Source organism: Leptosomus discolor, chromosome 1 (assembly GCF_034619465.1).
Source record: "Leptosomus discolor isolate bLepDis1 chromosome 1, bLepDis1.hap2, whole genome shotgun sequence".
NCBI classification, from domain to species: domain Eukaryota; kingdom Metazoa; phylum Chordata; class Aves; order Leptosomiformes; family Leptosomidae; genus Leptosomus; species Leptosomus discolor.
This window is the reverse complement of record NC_141391.1, coordinates 81,868,274-81,892,251: the sequence shown is the minus strand read 5'-3', so window position 1 is coordinate 81,892,251 and position 23,978 is coordinate 81,868,274. Positions and strand designations below refer to the sequence as shown.

The 23,978-nt window shown below is 38.3% G+C and overlaps 1 protein-coding gene across 2 annotated transcripts in view; it reads left to right on the top strand.

The window, feature by feature from the left end:
• The window catches only part of MID1 (midline 1), a 97,087-nt gene that overhangs the window by 48,093 nt on the left and 25,016 nt on the right, over positions 1–23,978 (top strand). For both annotated transcript variants that reach the window (XM_009962198.2, XM_086460726.1), the window contains 3 exons: positions 5,555–5,650; positions 20,021–20,128; positions 23,220–23,368. In XM_009962198.2, the coding sequence (XP_009960500.2) occupies positions 5,555–5,650; positions 20,021–20,128; positions 23,220–23,368 (353 nt within the window). The remainder of the gene's footprint in view (positions 1–5,554; positions 5,651–20,020; positions 20,129–23,219; positions 23,369–23,978) is intronic.

The window sequence follows — 23,978 nt, the reverse complement described above, 5'->3', positions numbered from 1 at the left end:
TGTATCCTAGGAAGAGTAGTCATCTGTTTCAGGACAAGTACACAGAATAAAAATTAGCTTAAGTTTTTCCATGTGCACCTGGCATGTCCATTTAAATAAAGAACACCAAAGGAAACGTTAAACTTGCATACACCCCAAACCTGGCTCAAAACCATGCTTGATACTCTGACAGTTCTTCTGGAACTGATTGGCAACTTTTTTAATAGGTTAGACACAAGTCCAGGAGGCAACAGGCCTAGTTCATAGGGTACATCACCATGACGAGGTGGAAACATAATCGGAGCACATGCAAGCATAACTTCTTCAAGTTAGGAGGAAAAACAGTTGCAGTGAAGAAGTGGTTGCATGGACTTTGTTAGTGACAGGGCGTGTATTTATGATCTCTAGCCAGCCTGCATGTACTGAAGACTGGTCTGCCGTGTCAACACCGCTTGGGTTGCCCTGCTAGCTTGACTTGAGTAAGTTAGGATACAATCACACTTCTGCTTTCTGATGTTTTATTCGTCATCTCTGTTTTACTGTGTGGCTTTTGCCTACATGCTTTAACCAACCAAATCTGAAAATACATAATCTTTGTTTCAGTTTGACTATTTGTAAAGAGATGATGAGAGGGTGGCTGTGGTTTTCATGAAACCTATATAATTACTAAACCTAATTTCCACTAGGCAGGGCTCTCAAGCCCAGAAGGCTCTCCAAAGTTGTTTTCTTCTTTAAACCAGGAGGTAGCCTCAAAATATGCCTTGCTCTGGTCAGTTCTACACCAGGACCAAAGGAAATGCAAACTGCTGTCAATGCTTGCTGCGAAAAGGCTTTGATTGTGATGGATTTAATGTAAATGGTGATCAAGGCTGTTGTTATAAAGTACTATTCTACAGTGTGTCAGTCTTAGCATGTGCTGCAGTTTCAGTGGACTAGTTCTCAAAGCCTTCCAGTAAGCAGTGAGAGGAAAATACAAATGAGTACTTAGGTTTACCAGTGGCAGGAAAAAAAAAATTTTTAATGAGACAAAGGCAGTGGCTTTATTTCAAATGTAATTTAAAATCTCATTTTAGTTGATAGCTGTATGTTTTATTTTGTGGCCCTTTGCATAGGCATTTTTTATGGAGCAGATAAATGCCTCCGAGAAGATGATCTTGGGGATGTTGTTTTCTCTGCTGTGACGTAAGGCAGGAGCACACAACTCAGCGTTTTTCTTCTTTAGAAGCTTACATTAATTTATTTTGACAGCATTTCCAACTGATGTAGTAGCTTAGGACTATCTGTTTGTGCTACCTTTCTATTTTAGACAAGAAATGCTTTGCGTGAGACTGTTAATTTGGCAAAGGGCATGGGTTCACATTTGGTTTTCATAGGCTGATAGTTTTAAAGGCCAGAAGAGGCCATTATGATCATCTAGTGTGACCTCCCACTTCAATCAGGGCACAAGCCTCACGCAATTGTTACTGCAACAAGATCATTACTTCAGTGTGAGCTAGACAGCAACTTAAAAAAGGCATCCAGTCCTGAGTTGCCTTCCTCTAATTTTTACCATTAATTTTTCCAACTTCAGACTCCAGTCCCTGGATCATATCATTTTATAGGCATGCAGAGTCGAAATGAAACATCATCCTCAACTGTCCTTTTCAATTACATGTCTGTGATTTCATCTACTTGGATTTATCCCAAGATTATAGGAATATTTATGTTGTGTAGTGGTCAGACCATACTAAATGCACAGTAAGCATTCTTTTCACTTTATACTGTATGTTGTAAAAACAGTTGCAAAGCACGCATGGAATGTCAAGATGTTGGGCTAGGTCTGCATGGTTAAGTCAGGAAGCATTCAGCCTGGCTTTTGCATTTTGAAAGCAGTTTGCATCCGCCGAGTTAACATGCGTGAAGCCTGTTCACAGAGCAAATGCACAGCAACTATTGTCCTTCTTTTAAAAACCAACTGCTGCATTCCTAAGATCAGTTTTTAATAGACAGGTAACAATGAAGATTGGCAAGTGACAAAAAAGATAAGGACAGGCAGGTGCAAATGTTTAAGAAATTATGATTTACCTACAACATTTCAAAAATTTAGTTGTAATTTGGTTCACCTAAGAGAACAGCAGCAGATTAGGTGGGAGGAAGGAAGATACTTTGAATAGCTTATTCTGCCACTCGTTTTCACAGGTACTCATCATAATGTGAGAGCACACTTTTTCCAGACATAAAACCTGGCAACAATTCACTCTCCCAGGAATTCTGGTCTACAATACTGGATCAATTTTTCAAGACGGCCAGAGCTTCAAATCTGGCATTGAAGTTTTACATAGCCTGGGAAGTTTCAGGTGTGGACATGAAATGAGTTTGCGACATTTTGGAAAAGTCTGTGAGCAGACGTCTGCTTCCGAAATTTAAATGTCTTTCAGGCCCTTTCTGGCTCCCGCTATACAGAGTAAAGAAAGAGGGCAGGGCCTGGACTCTGCTTCTGGTACCTACTACCATGTGGTAGCCAAAGTGGTACCATGGTCCATATGGGAATAGAATAGGGGAAGGAACTAGAGGAAGATACTGCCAAGAGAAAATCCAGCTAAACACACTGTAAGAGTTGATTGAGTTTTATGACCTTTAAAACTTTCAAGTCAGGCCAGTTTTAACAGCTGACATTCAGTATTTGCCTAGTGAAACTGGAAAGATTGGCATTCATTTCAGAAAGCAGCTGCCAGGTTCTTGCTGTCTTGTAAAGCATTAATATAAATTGATGTTCTTCAACAAAAGTTTAACAAAATTCTGATAATTCTTGACTTAAAAAGAACCTAATCTCTTGAAACAAAATTCCAGGCTTTCCAGTTTGAAAATGACACAGTTCAAGGAGCTAGAGCACGGGAATGCATTAGCTCCAATTTTTTGTAACACAACTCACTTGTTTAGTACTTGTCCTCCATTTTCATGGTTGGGAAATGCAGAGGACATCAAGACTCCTGTGTGAAACCATAATAATATATATGGGTTTATGTTTATATTCACTGGATAGGAAACTTTAAAATTTTGTTCTTTATCCAGGATTTGAAAATATCCTGGATATAATAATCTATATCATCGATGAGTAAATAAATTTCTGTTTCAGAGAAAAATACTCTTCATGTATTAATGGCCTTAGCTGAAGACACTTTCAGGTTGTTTAAAATAACTGCAGTGTTCCATAACAGCTTTGAGAACATTTTTTCTTCATAGTACATATAGGTCCCAACTGTTAGCGTTGTATTTTAAATTAGACAATCTCAATCAAGAATATACATTTTTCAGTTTAAACCTTTTAGTATAAAATATTAGAACATGTACAAAATTAATATATGCTCAATAAGAAGGCATATAAATGTGATTTCAAGAGTATTTGCACATTTGGATCCCCTTAACAAACTAGTTTTTAAAGACAAAGGTTATCTGATACTGTAACTATATATGGTATTTTGACTTTGCATGGGAGTCTCAGCTCTGCAAAGGGACATCTAACAGCACAGCAACCATGCCTTTGCAATTAAATGATCGTTCACAGTACAGCTTATGGAAATATAAGATACAGCTCAAACTGTTCAGTAAAGAATGCCCGTTTTTGTTACTCTTTGTTTTAATGGGCTGTAAAATAAATGCAGTGTAGAAGGTATTTTTACAGCTAGAACTTGTGATACATGATATGCATGACTGTGCTGGGAGGAAAATGCCAAAATTAAGTACTTCAAACACCCATCATGCTTCTCAGAAGGGTTATATATGTAAAGCCATCAAAGTCCTTTGCTGTCTTTAATGGAACAGGACTGACTGCTCCTCTGGTGTTTACAGCATCAGCCCGGGTAAATGCCAAAGTACGTATGGTCCAGCAATGAAACACTGCCAGCTTCATTTATTTGTACCCATGTGCAAGAAGGAGTAAGGAATCTGCATGGCTGCAGAAAGGGAGGGCACACACACACACAAAATGCATGCATGGAGGTGGTAAGGGAGGGGGGAAAGATGAGAGAAGTCAGGTGAGTTAATGGTAGCTGAAGGGACTTAAGTGGTGGAAGAGATACATTGCGGGGGGAAAGTAGTAGTGTGAAGAAAAGAAGCCCATTAATAAAAGATGAGGAGGGATGAAATTAATGAGAGCTCTGCAGAGACATGACAGCCCTTGTGGGGAGAGGAGTACAGGGCTCAGTTCTGGTATTCTTGTTCAGTACTTCCTAGATACTGGGGTCTGCTCAGAGGACAAAGCACAATTAAAAGGCAGGGACTGTCAGCCTGTCAGGAATACTAAGCAGGGCACTAGTCTCACACACTTACCTAGATGAATAACTATGAGAAACAGCTTGTCATGCCAACAGTCACCAGGCTTTTCAAAAGGGAATATACGCCCCTGAAGTTACTGCAATAAACAAGTGTTTACAGGACTCACTTTAATGACTTGCTTCTTTTTTTCCTTCTTCTTTTTTTTTTTTTTTTTTTTTTTTTTGGTGTTCTTAAGTTATATTTACAGGGCTTTTTTATCTCTGTGGAAACTTTGCATTTCATGCATGAAAAGGGCTTTTTCATGACCATATGCTTCCAGAAGTTGGAATTTCATGTAAAACAGCATCTATCTTGGGATGTGTAGTAAAAATCGAGGAGCTGGTAGCTGCAGGTTCCATGGTGCATGGCAGGGTTCTGGTCCCAAGGCAGCCAGACCATGGAGCAGGTCACAGACCTCCTCCTCACGTGCTTGGATTTTTTTCCTGTGGATAGAGGGGAGAAGGATAGCCGAACATTTGTTGCTAGATCTCAATCTTACATGCAATTGCACAGTGTCCAGGATGAGGCCTCAGGTCTGGAAGCTGGAAAGCACTCTGACATCCTACAGTTGCAAGTATTTCTTGCAGCCATGGTCAATTGATAAACACAGACAAAAGCCACAAGTTCCCTCTTAAGAACATTTAGGGAAGGCACAATCTGTGAGTAGATATTTCATTCTTACTCATAAAAAGGATGTTTTTCTTTAGAATTATTTATTAAAAATGCCACTCAACTGAACTAGGGGATTAATTCAATTAGATCAATCCCCCACATGCACTGCAAATCACAAGAAGAAAGTGCTGACCCATCTACTGGGTCCTTACAAGTACAGTCACAAAGGGGCACAGGCTCAGAGACCTGTTAGCAGCAGGCTTTTAAATTCAGTTGTTAGATTGAGAGCAGCAAATAAGGAGTCAGAAAGCGTTCTCAGCCAAAATAAACCACTTCTTTTGGTGAAATGTTTCTAGCTTCCCTGGTCTTCTGCTTACTCTTTTTTTTTTTTCCCTCTGATGAAAACTAGTTGCTTAATCTAGTTTTCAGCAGGTCCATGGAAAGTCTATTTTCTAGAACTCGCTCTTATCTTGAACTTTTTTGCTGTCTTCTCATGCCATATTTGATCCATAGATAAAACATATAATGGAGCATATCAGAATGAAAGTCTCATGTTCATACCTGTGTAATTACAAAATTCAGATCCTGAAAATGTATCAATTTTTCAACTGTTCACCTAAACATTAAGTTCTTCAAAATGCTAATGTGTTCTTTTCTTTCTTTTTGACAGCAAAATTTGGAGAGTAACCTCACCAACCTTATTAAGAGGAACACTGAACTGGAAACTCTTTTGGCAAAACTCATTCAGACCTGTCAACATGTAGAAGTGAGTACTGACCTCCATTTGAAATACTTGTAAACTTAATTTCTAGCATTCAGGAACAAGCGCGGAACTAAATTAAAATAGTGGTAAACTGATTTAGAGCTTTTTCACTGATAAATGCTATTCTCAATACAGAATACCTCCTTTACATTCCTTCCTATCCCTTTTTAATTATATGTATGCCCCCCACCACTGTTATACTTGAGCACATCGCTCACTATCTGTAGCATATTTATCTTTTGGGGTCCTTTGTGAGGTAGAGTAGTATTTATAGGTAGAAAGCTAAGGCAAAGTAATGGTAATGCCCAGGTTCACAATGATATTTAGGTTTCTGTTTGCCACTGATTATTTTTTTTTAAATCAGAATTAAGTACCTAAATACATATGTGGACTCAAAAGTCATACATGAGATACGATTATCTTTAGAAGAATAAAGATGCTTACAGGCTTCTGAGTTGCCTCAGTTACATATTTGAAGTATCACATAAAATCTTTAGCAGGGAGGTATCTGAATCTGTATTTCCCCAAAATCTGGGGGATTTTTTAGGTGGCCTCATGGGGGCTGCTGCTCTACATGCAAATTAAAATAATCACAGACCAATTCAGACATGGGAGCTGACACAGGAAGAGAACAGGGTCCAAAATCGATTTTTTTTAGCAAAACTTTCCTTTTTACTTTTTGCCATGCTGTGAGACTTTCTCAGTTCTTCCTTATAGTACATTCAGGTCAACCAAGCCAAAACTACTATGAACAAAAAGCTTCCGTATCATAAAAAACATGCAAAAGACAACATGAGTTCATGCTTTCTGCCAGAAAATATTATACAAACATCCCCATGGCATCAAAACTTTATCACCAGTGCTTTCCTTATTGTCAGTCTCAGCCATGAGTCCTAGCTGACACATCAGATACAAAACATTTATACCCCTCCTCCAGGTAAATTGTGGCTGAGAAACAGTGGAAGACAAGGAAAGGCTCAATGTTGTGAGGTGTATGTGCTTCTTGACAGCTATACTGGATTCACTGAGATACACCGAGTTCATTATTTGCAGTGCTATCAGGTCTCATAAGTTCTAAACTCAACTTAAGATGGCACGGAAAAGTTAATGGGGTAGGAATCAAGAGGAGCTGGCACAACATAAATACTACTAATTTAGAGTGGAACAAGCTTTAGATTTCAATCACAGAGAAAAAGATATTTTCAGTTGAACAGCTAATTACTAGTCACATTAGCAGGGAAAACTTATTTTCCTTGTGAAAAATGGTTGGGGTTTTGGTTATATTACAATGCCGTCTGTTGACAGGCTTCTACATAGGACTGTTTCACTTCTGACTGCATTGCAATTCCTGCAGCAACCTCGTTTATTCAGAGAAGGGCGTGCTGTATGTTCCTAGCAGACCAGCAGCATTAAATAGTAACAGTGTTGTGTAGAAAAGGTATTCCAATTTGAGTATGGTTGTCTGTATATGTGAAAGGAAGCCAGGTTTCTTCTCCAATGTTACCTGAGGAATAGCCCTGGGATATTTGAGAGAGGAAGGTAGCCTTAAACCAGAGCTTCTGAAACGTGGATATAATTGAAGAGAAAGTTAGCTGTGACATAAACTGCTGTAATACAGCCACCTGCAAGCTCTGCAGAAAGGCACTTAGTTTTTAGAGAAGCCTCTTTTTCTTCTTCACAAAATCCCATGGAAGTTCTCCATAGGGTCACTTCTTCTGTGTCTTTTTCAGACTAAAATTCAGTGACCTAATTAAGCCTAAGAGCAACTTTTGCTTGTGAATAGATTCAGAGTAACATCTTGAAAAATTGGCATCTGCTTAAGTGCATTGTTGACTGTGGTAATGGCACATGCTGCAGAAAAAAAAGGAAATAAAATAAAACAGAAACCACAGCAAACCAAAAAATGCAGGACTGTTCTTCCAGAGACATCATCTTATCCATTTTTCTGTCTGTTCCACCTCTGTGGAGCCTCACTGACTTCATGGGGCTCAACAAAACCATGAAAGTCTATCCACAGTATCAGACATGAGGTGAATGGTTTGAGTTGTTTGTCTAGGCAGCAATAATGTCAGGCAGAACAACTGCAGTATCAGCTGGAACAACCATAGTAGGTAATGAGACAGAGACAAGGCACGTTTTCTTCCTCTGTATGTAAAACTCAGAGCAAAACCCATGAGGCAGATGGGCTCAGAACAGCATAAAGCCTCTTCTTCATTGGTGGCCTATGGCCAAGATGGGCTAGATCTGGAAAATTTACAATGGCTCTCCATCTCCTCTGCAGTTCTGCAATATATTACCAACTCTAGGGTTTAGTATTACAAAAAATCCAACTTGTTCAACTGGTAACAGATGCGCTACTGTCCCTGGAGTCCTGTTTTAGAAAATTTCTCTGTAGACATAAAGCAATAGCAGCAAAGTTGTTAATGAATTCATGTCACGTTTTATTCATCAAATTAGTCTAATTAGCATTTAAATTAGCTAAATAGGAAGAAATGAGCTTCAGTCAAAACCCTGGACCTAGGCCACACTGGAAATCAGGCAAGTGAGGATGTGGAAATAAACTTTAAAGCTATCTCTGTTTCTCAGAGCTCTGTGAAAACTTCAGATATGATGTGAATATCTCAGCATTAGAGAAGCTGAGCCTTAGATATTTTTTTTAAAAGTCAATGTGCTCTCTTTGTGCTTCTTCATGACAGAAATTCATCCCAAACCAAGAACCCGAATGAAGCAAAGAGTGTATTGGTTGTAACATTAATGTTACAAATTTAAAATTACAAAATATTAGGAAGAGAAAAGCTGGAAGTTTCCAATGGCTGTGTTGGTGTTGCTGTATGAACTCACTCAAAGATTGAAACGAAATAGGTAGTTAATTTCATAGGAAAAGTTTTCTTTTTAATTTTTTGATAGAATATATTACAGATAGTGATGTGCAGTATATTGTATACACTTTGTAAACATGTAATAGCATAGGTACTACACTTTAAAAACTGCTGTTACATACTTTGGTTTTCCCTACCTAATTTTAAACCATTTAAATAATGTTATTTTAATGCTGATTTGGATTTTGGGGGGTTTAAAACCAGTTGGGGGAAAAAAAAAAAAGAAAAGAAGCTTTGGGTTTCGCACCTAATTTGAACTTTGAAAAACAAGGAAGGAAAGGAAATTATTATTCCTTGTGTTAAAGTTACCAAGTTTTTATTAAGGGTTATATAAACTTAAAAGTTATGCTAATTAACATTTGTTTGTAGAAATAAACACTAACATTTTTTACAGCCTTTGTCATGTCATAAAATGCAACATTCAATATTACATGAAAAATGAAAAAGGAATGTCTTTTTTGGCTTTTGATATGGAGCAGAAGCGGATGTTTCCAAAAATGAACAGCAAACAGGCTCTGGGTCTTTTGAGTAAATGAATCCTCGCCAGCCAAACCAAATGTTGTCTCAGAGCCACTGTTTCTCATCAACCAAGTGAGCTATTAATGGCTTCCCAGCAACCAGCTTCACTGCAGATTAATTATCTACCCATACATCCTTCCCATCAGGCAATTGTAACTTCATCGATAGCAAAGGCCTAATCCCAGTCTCTCTGTATTTTAAAACTGATGTTTATTCCCTTCTGAAAGAGAGTTATTTTCACTTTTCTCTCACATGAGCAGGCAAGGATTGGTCAGGGACGTTCATTATCTGGAAGCTGGACGCCTTCCAGCTACCGGGAAGGGGGCAGCTAGGGCTGCCTTTCGTCACAGCAACGGAGACATAAATCTTGCCTATTTTTAGATGGAGTTTATCAATTTATGACAGGATTTATCCTGATGGGGAACCTGATCTTGGGAGACTTGAGAAGGCCACTTCCAGTCTTGCATTCCTGTGGGTGGTTCTGGGCATATCAGCAGGAAAACTTTTGTGAATAAATCAAGCCAAACTTGTGTTCTTTACTGCTTTAAGTACAGCAGAGATATTGTTAAGCATTTTATAATAATTTTAGTATCTGAATGTCTGATTTCATGCCTAGTATGAAAGTATAGTCTGTGCTAAAACTTAGTTTATGGTAACGCTTCATTTTAAAAAATCTCATTTTCTCAGAGGGAACCACACCCTGAAAAGTGTATGCTTGAGATTATGACATTCCTTTCTGTCCCAAATCTTTCTGTTTTGTTAGGAGGACCCTGGCACACTGGTTTTGCTCATCTTTCAGACACATCCCTAACATGTTTTTTGTTTTACACTCATTTTTCCATCTTTCCACTCTCCCTTCCTCTATAATCCTGTCTGTCATTTCTTGGTTTTGCAGAAACCCTGAAGGCTATTAAGCAGGAAAGTTTTGTTTTCCTTCCTTGGAGACGATGGCAGGTCTACAACCTCATGCTTTGGCCAGGCTGCTTTCTACAGAGCAAGCACCCCCTCGCTCGAGGCAGCTCACTGGGTTGGCTCTGGTGAGCCAGCTCTGCTCCTCACTGTTTAGGGAAGGCAGCTGCGGCTGCCTCCCCAGGGATAGCAGGCTTGGCTATGTAGAATGATAATCTGATTCCTAGGATAAAATACGGTTTTCTCCACAAACTGAGAAAATGGAAGAGAAGTGGCTACTAATCTGAAACATGTTTATTTGTAGTTCTAGTTCACAGCATTCACACATCTCATAGTATCTGTAGAAAACTTTTTAAAAAGTATTAAAAACTGTCCTAGAGAATTTTATCTTTAAATTCTGTGGACCTTCAGCCGGGAGCCCTCTAGCATGTGGATAAATGAGCGTGTGGCTCTCAAAAGTCCATAAAAATGCCTGTGCCTGTCAGGAAAGCAGCTACTTAGTTCTGGAGCTATTATACGGGGAAGATGTTTGAGGGAAAAGGAAGTAGTGTAAATATTTATGCTTTGGCATAAACTAACAGTCAAGGTACAAGCCCTCTACCTCAGCTGAGATAGAAGATGCTGTAGCTGGATTCAGTCCCACTGGGTGAAATGAGGCTGCAGTAATTTACTCATAACAAATGTGCTATGCATATTCTCCCCTTGGTTTTAATGTCACAGGTTTCTCTGGCTGACAAAGTGCTATGTCACAGCAAATTTTCTTCTTTGTCGTAGTTTCCGGGGCATATTGCTTCTATGAATGTGTGAAGCTTCTGCGAACTTCTTTTAGATCATGACATTAAGTGGCATAAGGCACAAATTTGAGCATGAGACTCTTTTGCCAGTTACTTTTTTCTAAGCAATTTGAGTTTTGTTTCTGGACTTTTTTCTCATCTCTTCTAGGAAATATATGATTAAACGTCTGTTGTGTAGTCAATACCATGAAGCTTCTCTCATCTGTTAGACAGAAACATAATCTGAACTCAGCTGGAGGAAAAAATTGGAGCAATTATCTAGCGGGGAGGGGAAAGGAAATAGGTTTTGCTTGTAGACAGCTTTGTAACATCTGTATCTCAGTCTTTCTGTTTGTTTTGTTTTGTTTTCAATTCACCAAACGTCATAGGAAGCAAATTCTGGACACTGCTGCAAAATCATTTTCGGTTGTATAAAGGGAAGGCATTTTCCTCTAACCGCGTAACCCTCAAACTGCTGCATCCTTTGCTTTCTGTTTGTAATGGAAATGCTCAGTTTCTAGCTCATTTTTAAAGGTCTGCTGCAGGCTAAATCTCAGGATAAAGTTCCCAGTCAGTAATTGTTTTTGTGTGTGTCAAAGGGTGTTTTTTATAGACATGTTATATAATCACCTGAAAAAAAAGTAGTACATTGAAAGACCCTTTATTTCAGTGGCACAGATACTGAACAATCACAGACACATTTTAAATCAGTGTAGCAACAGTAGTGCAAAAGTGATGAAGATGGCATCCTGGTATTGCCTTTTTTTCGTGTGGCTGATCAAAACGAAATGAGCCAAATGGGAAAAATATAAATAACGAAAAAATCGAGTTCCTGCTAAGACTTCAGCTACAAGATAGCTTCTTCAAATTTTGTGGCAAAATGTCTCCATCAGTTTTTATGTAGGATATATATAGCATTTCTGTTACTGAGGGACAGCAAAATCAAAACTTGGCTGTTAGCGTGGTTCCCTGAGGACTCTCAAACAATAAGGAAACTTTGTGACAGTAAAAAACAGTGAGTACTCTGTTTTCACTAAGTTTCACGGTACTCGCTCCTTCCTGAGATTTGGGACCATTTCAGTCAAAGCCCACGTAAATGAAGAAGTTCTCATTAGGAAAATTTAGGTGGAAAGCCTGTATGTAAATCCTGTTGTCTGAACCACAGCAAATGGCCTTTGTATTTGTACAAAGGTGACCACTAGTAGTTTGGAATAATGAATCTACTTTGCTGGGTTTTTTCTTTAGAGAATAGAAAACCGCGGTGAGTTAAATAAGTGTTTTTATCATCACTGTGAAACATGTGGGAAAGTAGCTCCACTGAAAGTTGCTTTTTCTTCTGCCCCAGTATCTTCCATTTCTGTGAAGATGCTCATTCAGCAGCTAAATTTATTTCCTGTATTTAAGTGCTAGAAGTAACTGACACTTTTTGATTTGTGAAACAGACAGTAAAATATGACTTGAAGGAAATCAGTTCTTACTCTCAATAAGAGACTAATTAGCAAACTTCATGATGTGCATAAAACCCTAAGGAGGAGTTTACAGCACTTTTTTCCTAAGACAGTTTCTAATGAGAGAATGTACAAGAGACAGTTTCTCTATTAAGATTGTTTAGATGAAATACATGACGTGATCTACTTTTGATTTCTAATTACTTCAGTTCTACATTTAATTTCACTCTCATAAAAGTTGATTTCATTCAATGAAAATCTCAGGCAAGCTTTAGTCAGAATCTTAATTTTATATAACATTAGAGAAAACAGAAACTTCAGAAATAAAAATTGATAAAACATGATGCATAGCACATGGCAATATGGAATATTCATTCAAGGATGTCCTAAGTTGCATGCCTAGTAAGCCCTAGCCTAGCAGTCAGATATTATTTGCCTAGAGAATTATTTAATTGCTTTCACTAATTACTAATTAAAGGTATAATTGGTCCTCTATATAGAGAGAAATGCAGCACTTATGCATATGTTTTATGTACAGATTAGATACGTGCTGGAATATATTCTTCCACCTACAACTGTTTTATAACTTCTGGGAATTGGAGTCATAATTATGACAACAGGTCACATGGATTGTATATAAATAATAGCAGTGCTTGCCATTGCCTGTTAAGGGGACCAGTTCCCATTCATTCCATCTCTCCCTCTGTCTCACATTCATACACATGTATGTGTTCTTATTCTTGTTAGACTCCTGTTCCTACAAAACTTTGTCCTTAGACTGGAAAATGGGGTTTAGTTCACTGTTAAGCACTGGTTAACTAATCCAGCAGGTAATATTTTGCCATCAGAAAATATAACTTGTCAGTCAAAATGTTGTTACTTTCTGTAATCCTCTGTCTTTGAGACATTTACCTTTATGGGAGCAAAATACTGCTGAGCTCCTCCTTTTTCTGCCTAACGTAAATAGGTAAACGGGAATTAGAGCAGCAAAGAGACCAAAGGCATTGGTCCTCTAGTGAATATGTTAAACACTAAGCTGAAGACCCTGGATCCTGGAGATTTTTAAGTACTGAACTGTTCATTACAAGGGCACTGGCTTCATCTTCATCAAAGGATGGGCAGTCCTTTGAAGTTCAGTGATTATTTAATTGTTTTTGGTTTTCTACCTTAAATGAAACACACTAAGTGGAATATTTTGCTCAATGTGAAACAAAGGCTTAATGTCAGCAGGAAAAACAAAAACAATAAATAAGTAAACATTGTTAAATTCAAAAAATATTTTCGTTATTTACATTCAAAGAAAGGACTAACATAAAGGACAAAAAATAATGACTGAAAAATAAGCGATTAATGTGACCCTTTTACTGCATCTTAAAACCCCACATCCCTCTTAGGGCTTAGTTTCACAAACAGCTTTACCTGACCTTAATCCTCGTTGCTGCCAAAAGTCTCCACACTTCTGCTTCAGCGTCCCCCCACTGTGTTTCTCTACCTGCTTCCCGTGTGTTTGTGCAACATCCCCATCAGCCAGGTGAGCAGAGCTGTTTCCCCAGCTGGCCACACCGGCTGAGAAAAGCCTGCTGTAGTTTCAAGATGCTGCTGCAGCACTTGTGTTTTATAAAAAAATACTTGGTTCATTGAAGCAAACCTGGTCGATGGGCTTTACAGCTGTCAGCATAAGTGTCTCTGGAGTAGCTCTTTATGAGAACTTTCCAGATCATCCAACTTTAAGATTTTTTTTATGTTTTTAATGGAAATCTTATAAAAACAGTTTGTTCATTTTCCATGAAACTTCTGGTTTGGTTTTGTTTTGTGATTAGATTCTGAATGTCACTAGAGGACTGCTAAGTATCTTGCTGGTTAGTTTCTCAACAATGTGCTTCAAAGCACAGTGGGACAAAAAACTTTAAAATAATATTTTAATAAGTAACGTGAGTATTTCAAACTTCTAAAGAGGTTTGCCTTCAGTCAAGATTGCGGCAGATAGTCTTATCGGCCTGACCAAAAGAGGTTTAGCTATCCTGGGCCAATTGATTCTTCATTCACAAAATTCCTAGGTAGCCAGAGTAAATTGCTGTATTTTTGTACTGACCTTTGTTTAACCTGCTCTGAGACTGCCTCTAAACACGGGTCTCCTGCTTAGAGATAGATGTGGAATGCAAATAAAAACAAAGCCTCTGGCACACTTGAAATGGGAGATGACCATTCCTTTCTCTTGCGCCAATTCAGAGTAAGGAGTTGTAGATGATCCATTCAGATGGCAAGCTGATTAATATCATATATTTCCAAAGGCACAGTTTGTCATAATAGATAAAATCAGTTTTACACTTAGGCTAGATAAAGTATGAAAAAGCTTTATTCCAAAAGATTCTTTTGCTCTGCAGAAGACTGAATTGAATAACCTGCAATATCAAAAAGGAATATGAAATGAAAGAGGCTCGAATCAATGACTCGCATTCAGTCTAACCATCCATTAAAAAAAAAAGGGAAGAAATGTTTTCAGAAATCCACATTAATCGTTATGCTTTGTTTTCCATTAAATAAATAAATGAAACATGGATGATGTTAAACTATGACTTCAATGTATTGTAATTCTAAGTTATTCACTTTACAACATGGAGTAATTAAAAAGTGAATAGGACTCTCTCTTTGGATGGGTATAATCCTTTAATTCATCTGGAGACTCTAATCCCTGAAAGTGTGTTCCACATCTACAGGACAAAAGAATGAAGAAAGTGTTCCTAGAGTAAATAGGTACCAGACATTATATGTCATAATTTTAGTGTTTTTTTCCCCCTCGATCTCTAGATTTGGTGTAAGGAGGAATTCAGGCTCAAAATCTAGACTGAGATATGTGCCAATGTTATTACAGTTAAGTAGAATCATTGCATTTTGCTTTTCTGATGTTTTTGTTTATTTGTGAATATATAGTAGTTCTATAACCATCAACTCAAACCCATAAAGAAAAGCTGATACCTCTTCTTAACCTGTATGGCCACAACTGCGAAGAAGTCATTTTTTGAGGCATTGAGACCAGCTTTAAATAGTAAAGCTGAAACCCAAATTCATACCTCACTTTCCAAAGATCAACTCTTCTACAACCTACTTTCTTCCATTTTGCATAACCAGCAGAGGACTAGCGAATAAAAATTACTCCGGTTTTGAAGAGTTTATCCCAGACAGTGTAGTTTTAAAAAAGCAGGCCACCTCTAATTTAGGATGTCTTATTTTGGTTGTTATTTAGAGAATATTTGCTGAAAAGACACATGTGCACTTCCACTTGTGGACAAAATTGCCTCATCCATGAGGAATCTCAGAGGGAGAGTTTTGATACTGCAAGGAAAATCCTGCTGAGACACTAAAAAATCCTTTGATTCCAGAATATTAGTTGAGGAAGTTTTCCTGGGTATGAATCTAGCCCTCTGATGCTCTGTTTGCCTTTGAATTAACCATAGAAGCTCCCCTGTAACCATGAATCTCAAGCCATGTTGTAGTTTTGTGATTTCCCAAACATCTGCTGGGGACTTTGAAACCACCACATTCATTTTCTTATGACTTAAGCTGCAATTTAACTCAGGTCTCTGAAGATGAAAGCCAAGGAAGCCTCTGCAGAGAGCAGAACACTTTCCAAAGCAGTTCTCAGCTTGTGGAGCTGGGAACAGCTGGCCTGCTCTCCCCTTTGGGTCGGGAGGGCTCGTTGTTTGCAGCTCCCTGTCAGACATCTGAGGAACCCCCATTTTTCTTTTTTTTTTTCTACGTCCACTCTGTGAGACAAAGGCCAGCAGCCCCTATCCATCTGTCTGGAAGACCTGGAAAGAACCCTGACAATATTTTTTTTTCAGTACACTGTCTGTTTGAGGTCTTTGGATATTACAGAAGTAGGAATAAACTCCCTGCATAAGCAGCAGGACTATAATTAGTCCTTACTTGCTTGTTTGTAGTGGAAAGTCATCATTTTTGCTAAATCATAACAAAACCTCCTAGTCATTTTTAAAAATTTTTTGTGGCATGGAAGAGAAGTTTATAAAAATGTTACCAACAAAACACAAAGCTTTAGGTTTGAAGTAGTTCTGACATGGATTTTTAAGGAATTTGTTGATGCCAAAACTAAGTGTATTGATGTCAGTGAAATTTTCTACACAAAGATGTCCCCGAATCCAGCATAAACTCTCAGGCAATAGATATCTCAGATTAAGGAGTCAACATTCATCTGGGTTGAAGGAAGCCCAGATTTGAGTCTGCTCTTTGCATGAATCAGAGCCTCCCACAACCAAAGTGAGCAATGAAGTCTCCAGACTTTTCTAATGCAGCTCTCAGTCTTTTTTAATGAACTCCTTGGAAAGAGGGCTTGTTTTTAATGTGGAAAAATGTAGAACGTAAAACCTCAAATATTTTCACCAGACAGAACTTGCATTCCTTGGCCAGCCCCAGCTGGAAGTTATTGTCAAGGTTGCTGTTCATCAAAGGACTCAAGCAGAAGGCAGAGCCTTATTCTGGTATTTCTGTAGCACCTGTACAGCAGAGCCCTGCTCCATGCCTGTGGCTCTTTGGTCTGACATATGACTCCTCAGAAACATACAAGTAAATAATATTCAATGCTAATCTCACAAATAGTCCCTTTAGGGCCACAGCTAATATGGTGCACTTAAAGTTAGGCATGTGCTCAATTATAAAGTTATTACTGAATCAGAGGCCTTGTAGGCTGAAAATTTGATTAAGGAGTATTTCAACTTGAGAAAAGCCCCCACATTAAGCGGGTTTTTTTTCATACAAAGCTCAGACATATCAAATAATTTTGGAATATTCTTTTTACTTTTAATAAGCTTGTGCAAGCTATAAAGTTGGAAATGTCTTCAAATTAAGTTTATGAAGGAGTATACTTTTCAGATTTCAAAGAAAAAGAAAAGTCTGCAGTCAGTGCATAAGAAATCCAGAGGTTTTTTCCAAGCATTTTGTTTTTCTTAGTCTAGAGTTTTTTAAGTTAAGATTTAATTAATACATTATTATTCAAACCAACCAGAGCGTTAAATGAAACAATGTTGACTTAACCTTCCTGTAACTCTATGTTTCATGACAGTTACCCAAAAGATTAATTAGATCTGCTTGACAAAATGAATACGTGATGGAGGTGGTGATAGAACTAACACTTTGAGAGGAAGCTACTCAAAAATCCTGTGAAGTGTTGCTGTAATTAAGTGCCAAAGTCAGCTCTGGCGAAAGTAGACCTCAGTATTGACACAGAAGGAGTTGTGCCCATGTGCAGTGGATGTGATCGTTGCCCCTAACTGAGCCCATTTGGGATTCCCCACTCTTTGGTGGAATTTCAGTCATGAGCGAAACGGGAGTCAGGGCTGCGGAAACTTGTGCACTGGACAGCTCACTGAAAACAGCTCTGCAGAGTTTCAAGCCAAAGTACGGTACATGACAGGAGGGTGTGATGCAGCCGGGGTGGCGGGACGATGAGAAGAGGGACAATAGGAGGGACAGTGTTGATTGACTAGTTCTTCTAGGCTTCCGGAGCGATCAGTGGAGAGACACTGCACTGCCAGAGGCTTTGGGTTTCCTGCTCTGTGGTCTGTCTCTCCTCATGGACCGTGGGGGAAGCCAGGCAGAGCAAACAGCTAATGTAAGGAGATAAATAAGCACCTAAAACTGCACAGTGGAAGTACTTTCTACGTCTTCACATCACGTGCAGATCTCCTCAGCACTGTAAGTACCATCTGACCCCTTCCAGAAATAAATGTTTTCTTTTTATAATTCTGATATAGTAATTAATAATTAAGCCTGTAAAATATGCAACAAACTAATTTTATGAAGGTTTGAGAAGGATAATCCAAAACCTTAATGAAAGCAGGCCTTTGTAAACAAGTCCTCTCTTTGCCTGGAGGACAAAATGTATTTCATGTAAGTAAAATTGGCCCTGGTCCGAATTTGGATACATAAGCATTTGCTTAATATTAATGAGTTCCATAATGTGCTTACAGGTAAATGCATGTTTAAACACATTGTTGGAAGAAAAGGAAAAAAAAAAAAAGGCTAAGGCAGATCAAGGGGCTCATCGGACTGAAAGACAACCAAGGGAAGAAATATAGTTACTTGTTACCTGGAGCTGTTCCCTGTTGTTCACCACTAGCTCTTACTAGCTCAATGGAAAAGGTGACATGGCTCTAGGAGCAATTGGGCAGTGCTGAAGGCTGCATTGCCCTCTTAGCAAAGTGTGTGTGGAAACACAACTCTGAAATCACTCCTTTACATTTTTCTTTATTCTAGATATGATTACAACTTCCTGCCTTTTTTTCCTGACTCTTTACGTATACATGTAAGCTATACACGCTACTGCTGATGGAGAAGTACATGTTGCTTGTCTAACAGAATGTTGACTTTTCATTGAAAAAAATCAGTCTACCCCAGAAATAAAACATTTTCGGCTGGGAACCAAAACTTTCCTAGTTTAAGTTTCTTATTTTTTGACAAAATTCAACATTTTCCATAGAAAGCTAATATTCTTTTTGAGGTTTTTTGCATTAAAACCAGTTTCACTGGCTCATATGTTTATACTGTAGAAAATTTCATGAGTGCAACTATTATCTTCTGATTCGTTGCTGAGGCAAAGTGGTGATAATAAAGACAGTCAACAGACCTTACTTGGTAGTGTCACCTGGATCTTTGGTAATTTGAATCTTTGAGGAACCACTATATGGACCCTGAAATTAATAAACAATATTTTCAAGTGTTAAATTCAGCAAATTGAACATTAGGAATCATTATGAAAGTAATAAAAATGAAGTAGAGAAAATGGAAGTAGAGAACATATCGTGCCACTGTATGACTCCATAGTTTGTTTGCACCTTGAGTGCTTAGTACAGTTCTGTTTCCCTTATCAAAAAAGGAGACTATAGACCTGGCAAATTTTCAGAGAAGAAAAAAAAGGATGATTGAAGGTATGGTGCTGCTTTCATACAAGGAAAAACTCAGTCACTTAAGACTCGTCAATGTAGAAAATAAGTCCTGCTGGAGGACAAAGCAGTGATCTATAAAAGCACAAGCAGCATGGAGATTATGGGTAGGCATCAGTAGGTCGCTCTCCAGTAAAAGAACTTGGGATCATTAAATGCAGCTGGAAGGAGACAGGTTCAAATCCCTCTAAAGGAGGCAGTTCACATGACTGTGAGTTAAGCTGTGGTGCTCATTGCTCTAGGATGATGGGGTACTTAAAGTTTGCAGGGTTGAAGAAGAAACTAAATAAATCCACAAAAGATAACTCTTCTGAGGATTAGTAATGATGTAGGAATTGCATTTGGTTCAAGAATACTCTGAGCTGCAAATAGTTGGGAAATGAGAAAATATTCATGGGAATCATCACAGTTGTTGTGACTTCTTCCTAAGATGCTTTGTTAGCAGATGCTGGCACTAGCAACAGTGAGAGAGGGGATACCATGCTAGATGGACTGTCTGATCCAGTACTTGTGCTCTTATGTGCATTAGTATTCACTGGAGTCCTATATACAGCTTGAAACTGTGATGTGTTAAGCACCTCCTGAAGAGCCTTCACTTCTGACTGATGTTCGCACTCAGTACTCACAGTACTAGGCTTTTCTCACTTGAGTTAGAAATACCTGATGAGTATCTATTTCCAAGTCCTACCTCCTACAAACAAGACATTTAGACTTGTTTCAGTATTTCACACAATCCAAGGTAGGGAAAACAAAATAACACATAGATTACACACAGAAAGGAGCAAAAAATGCCAAACCCAGCATTTTAGAAAATACAATTTTTAAATTAGAAAAGGGAAAAGGAAGATGTCATAAAAGGTTTTGCTAATCATCATGGTTTGCTTTGTAGGTAAATGCATCCCGCCAAGAAACCAAGCTGATGGAAGAATGTGACCAGCTCATTGAAATAATCCAGCAAAGACGACAGATAATTGGAACCAAAATCAAGGAAGGAAAGGTAAAAGCTTTTCTTCTTTAAATCAAAACTAGGTCAACAGTGCTTCCTCTTGCTTACAGCTTTTTGACCTCAGGTACTATTAATACAAATTTGTGAAAGTCCTTTTATAGTCCTGGCATCCTGCGCTATTGCTACTTTCATGTAAAGAGGAATTAAATATATCAAGATTAATATACTAGATCTCAACAATTTGTTTGGCATTTCTCTTGCTATGTGCGATTATGATTTTTAAGGATAAGCACAGAAATTATGTCACCATCAATAAATGGTAATAAAATGATGACTGATTAATGATTCCTTCACTCCATTATATGTCTGACAGTGTTTTCCCCAAAGTTTTCGCTTTCACAACATTTGGTATCGTGGCTGGCAATTATCTACATGAATATTTTCATACAGATACTTTAATTATTTATTTATTAAAATACTAGAGCATAAAAAAATGTTTCAATCATTGTCATTCTTGAGAATAGGAAGTCTAACTTATTTATCAAAAAAATATTCAAAAAAACATGCAGGAAATTAAGTGAAGTGTGCATTTCTAATTACTGACAGGCAAATGACAAACATATTGAGCAGGAAAAATCTCTGATATTCAAGTTTCCACATTTTGCTAGCTACCTGTTAACTCAGAAACACATTAGAGTTGAATTAATGTTCTTATTTTCTAGGTACATGGTGTTTACCCTTTAACTGCTAAACTAAGTAAGTCAAATATAAACTCTTCTTGTGTGGGAAAAGCTGAAGAAAGGAATAAAGTCAAGAGCAGGTTAAATGGTTAATGCGGCTGTCAAGATATTCCAATTAACTTGAAATAAAAAGCCTGTAGGCAAGCCCTGCCTTAATCTTCTTTGAAACCACGAGTCCTGTACATTGTGTGACAGAACCTGAATTTCCTCATGCTGTTAACAAAATGTAATTCCCTTCAAAATGGAAAAGATGGCCTTCTGCATTATTGTCTCAACTGTTTCTCTATGCAGTGGGACCAGCTGTGCTTCCAATGAAGTAGAAAACTTTGCATTCATTTGGATTTGTGCTATACACATATGTTGCTTTTAAAAAATCTGTTGTTTGCAAAGATGTCTTCTAATGTCCGTTAGAGCATGTAAGATTTCTAATACAATTGACTCCAAATTTATTTGAATGTAGCTGATACCAGAATCTGCCCCCATTCTTTGTTCTACTTTGTTCAACCGAAAGTGATACCAATGGAGGTCCAGTACAGATCTGGAATCCTTTCCCCCAAATGTTGAAAGATTTCAGGAGTTCAAGAGACCCAAGTGAAAAGACAAAGGAAATTCTGCCCAACGTACCTTCTTTTAAGAGGGCCTGTAGCTAAGAGTCTTTCTGGAAGGTAGGGCATGGCAAATTTGTCTGTAGGACTATAGTTACAGCTACAGAGCTGGAAACATTCAGGTATAAAGTTCTAGCTATGGTGCAAGGCTGCAGATTCAGGCATATGAGTCTGCCAATGCGGTGCAGCTCCATCCTTAATCTCACCTGTCACCAGAAACCTATAAAATCCCACAGAGCATGTAACAGGAGAAAAAAACCTAATATCAAACAGGTAAGATAATTTTGGTGCAGATATTGTTCCTGCCATTGGTGGGGTGGGGAGTGGGTGAGACAAGGCGCTACCTTTTAAAGCTTAGCGTCAGTTGTCTTCTTGAAGAATATATAAAAAAGAATCAAGCAAACAAAAACCTTAGTTCGTATATAGACCTCACAAATCATGACATGCCTTCTGCTTACTAAAAGCTCACAAGGTAACATTTCTGTTCATTGTTTGTTTTGTTAATTAATAAGTAAATAAAGAGATTAATTACTTAATACTGCAATGAACCTGTCCCTGGTTAGACTGGTGTAGACCAAATTGTAATCTCAGCAAATACACAGTTAGAGAAAACATTGTGGCGGTAGTTCATCGTAGAAGCTGATCAGATCATTAGCTTTATCAAAATCTTTATGCTTTCCCAGCATTTTTCTCCCTTTATTGTTTCTTTCTTTGGAAGAAATACTGAGTTACAGGACGCTAATGGTCTGGCCAGTGTTTTCTTCTTGAAAGTTTTCCAAAATATTTTTTTTGTACAGGTTTCTGTTGTTGGGTAGGTGCACTAAGATACCCTTATCTCTACTTAGGATGCAACTATAACTGAAATTCAACTCAGCAAATTTGTGGCTTGTGCCCCAATTGCTGAGATTGGGAATGTTATCTTGATTATAAATGTGGATATTTCTGCCAATCCACTTGGTTGTTATCTTCCTCATTTTCCATGTAACTGTGTCTTAATGCCTTTCTAAACTCCAGAATTATTTAATTTCCTTCCTATTTCTTACTCCTGTTCAAACCTGATGTGATAACAATGGGAAGGACTCCCAGACCTTTCAGGAACTACTTTTATTAGCCAACATTGTCTTTAAATGGAGGGTTGACTGTGCCCCTCCCTAACATTTCAGCTAATGATTACAGTCACATCTACCTTGTTTATCTCCAGCACATATGTTTGCAGTAATAATAATCAGCTCTCCAGCACTACTGTGCTTTTGTCCAGTTAAAAATATCTGACAAGAAAACACCCTGTTTGACTAAAAGCATGTAACGAAAAGGGCAGGCGTGTATTGTTAGTAGAACTGGACAGCCTTTTTCTGTCAAGTTTTATTTTCAGATTATTTTTTATGAAATTCACCACAGTAATAAGAAAAAAGTAGTTAATCTATAAGCTCCCTTTAATGCAGATCTCATCACTTCAGGGAAACTGTTATCTAAATAGCCCTTAGTTATCATGTAAGCAGAAAGTATCAGGAAATGACGTTTTTTCTGTTGGAAAATAGGCCAGCTGTGCTTATTTTGGCTCTCCCCTGTTGTTTTCCATGTGGAAAATATTGAGGCAGAAAGGCTGTGCCTGTCCCCTTATTAAAAATGTTACATGGCTAGATGGGCTCACCATCAAGCTAGTGTGAAAGAAGCTCTTGTCAACAAAGCCATACATCTTAACTCCCCCTTTGCATTCCAGCTTTACCTCGGAAGTGCAAATGCAATCATGATTTGTGACCTTAGAGATGTGACTGCTTTCTTATGTTTCCACTGAAGGTGGTGAGGTTGAGAAAACTGGCTCAGCAGATTGCGAACTGCAAGCAGTGCATTGAGCGCTCAACATCCCTCATCTCTCAGGCTGAACAGTCGCTGAAGGAGAACGATCATGCTCGTTTCCTGCAAACCGCTAAAAATATTACTGAAAGGTAAAGAAGATGTTCCTCTTGCAAAACCTCAATTTAAGGCAAATGGGTTGTCATCGTTGCCGTATTGTCTTCTCCCACCACAGATGTGGTCAAAGTGGGGAGGGGTGTTAATTGACACCTTCCCCCGAAATACTACTTGTGCTGTACCAGAGTGGGAAGGACCTTACTGTCATGCTAAACCAAAACATTCCTTTGGAAAGAGGAGCAGTCAAAAAAGGATATGAAGAGTTAGAACAATAATAGCATGTGCAAATGAAGGAGGTAGCACAGACGCTAAGCAGATACCTGATGCTAAACACCCTAAAAAACAAACGGGTTTCTGGAGGCTGAAATTCATATTCCATGAAAAATTCTGAGATTAAGGAAAAAATCAGGCAGTGAGTATATTCCTTCAAGAAATTTGGAATTATCTTAATGGGTTCATAGTCTTCACAAAATAGCAAGAGGCAAGGTAATGAAATGTGTAATTTGGGAACGTGCAACATGCATCTCTGAGGTGGCCCAGTCGAAGAGTTGGAGATTCAACAGGTTGGGTGTCTGGAAGTTATGGCAGCTGCTGTGTTGGGTCCCTGGGTGCAGAGGATTTCTACTACTTCTAGGATCCTAGCTC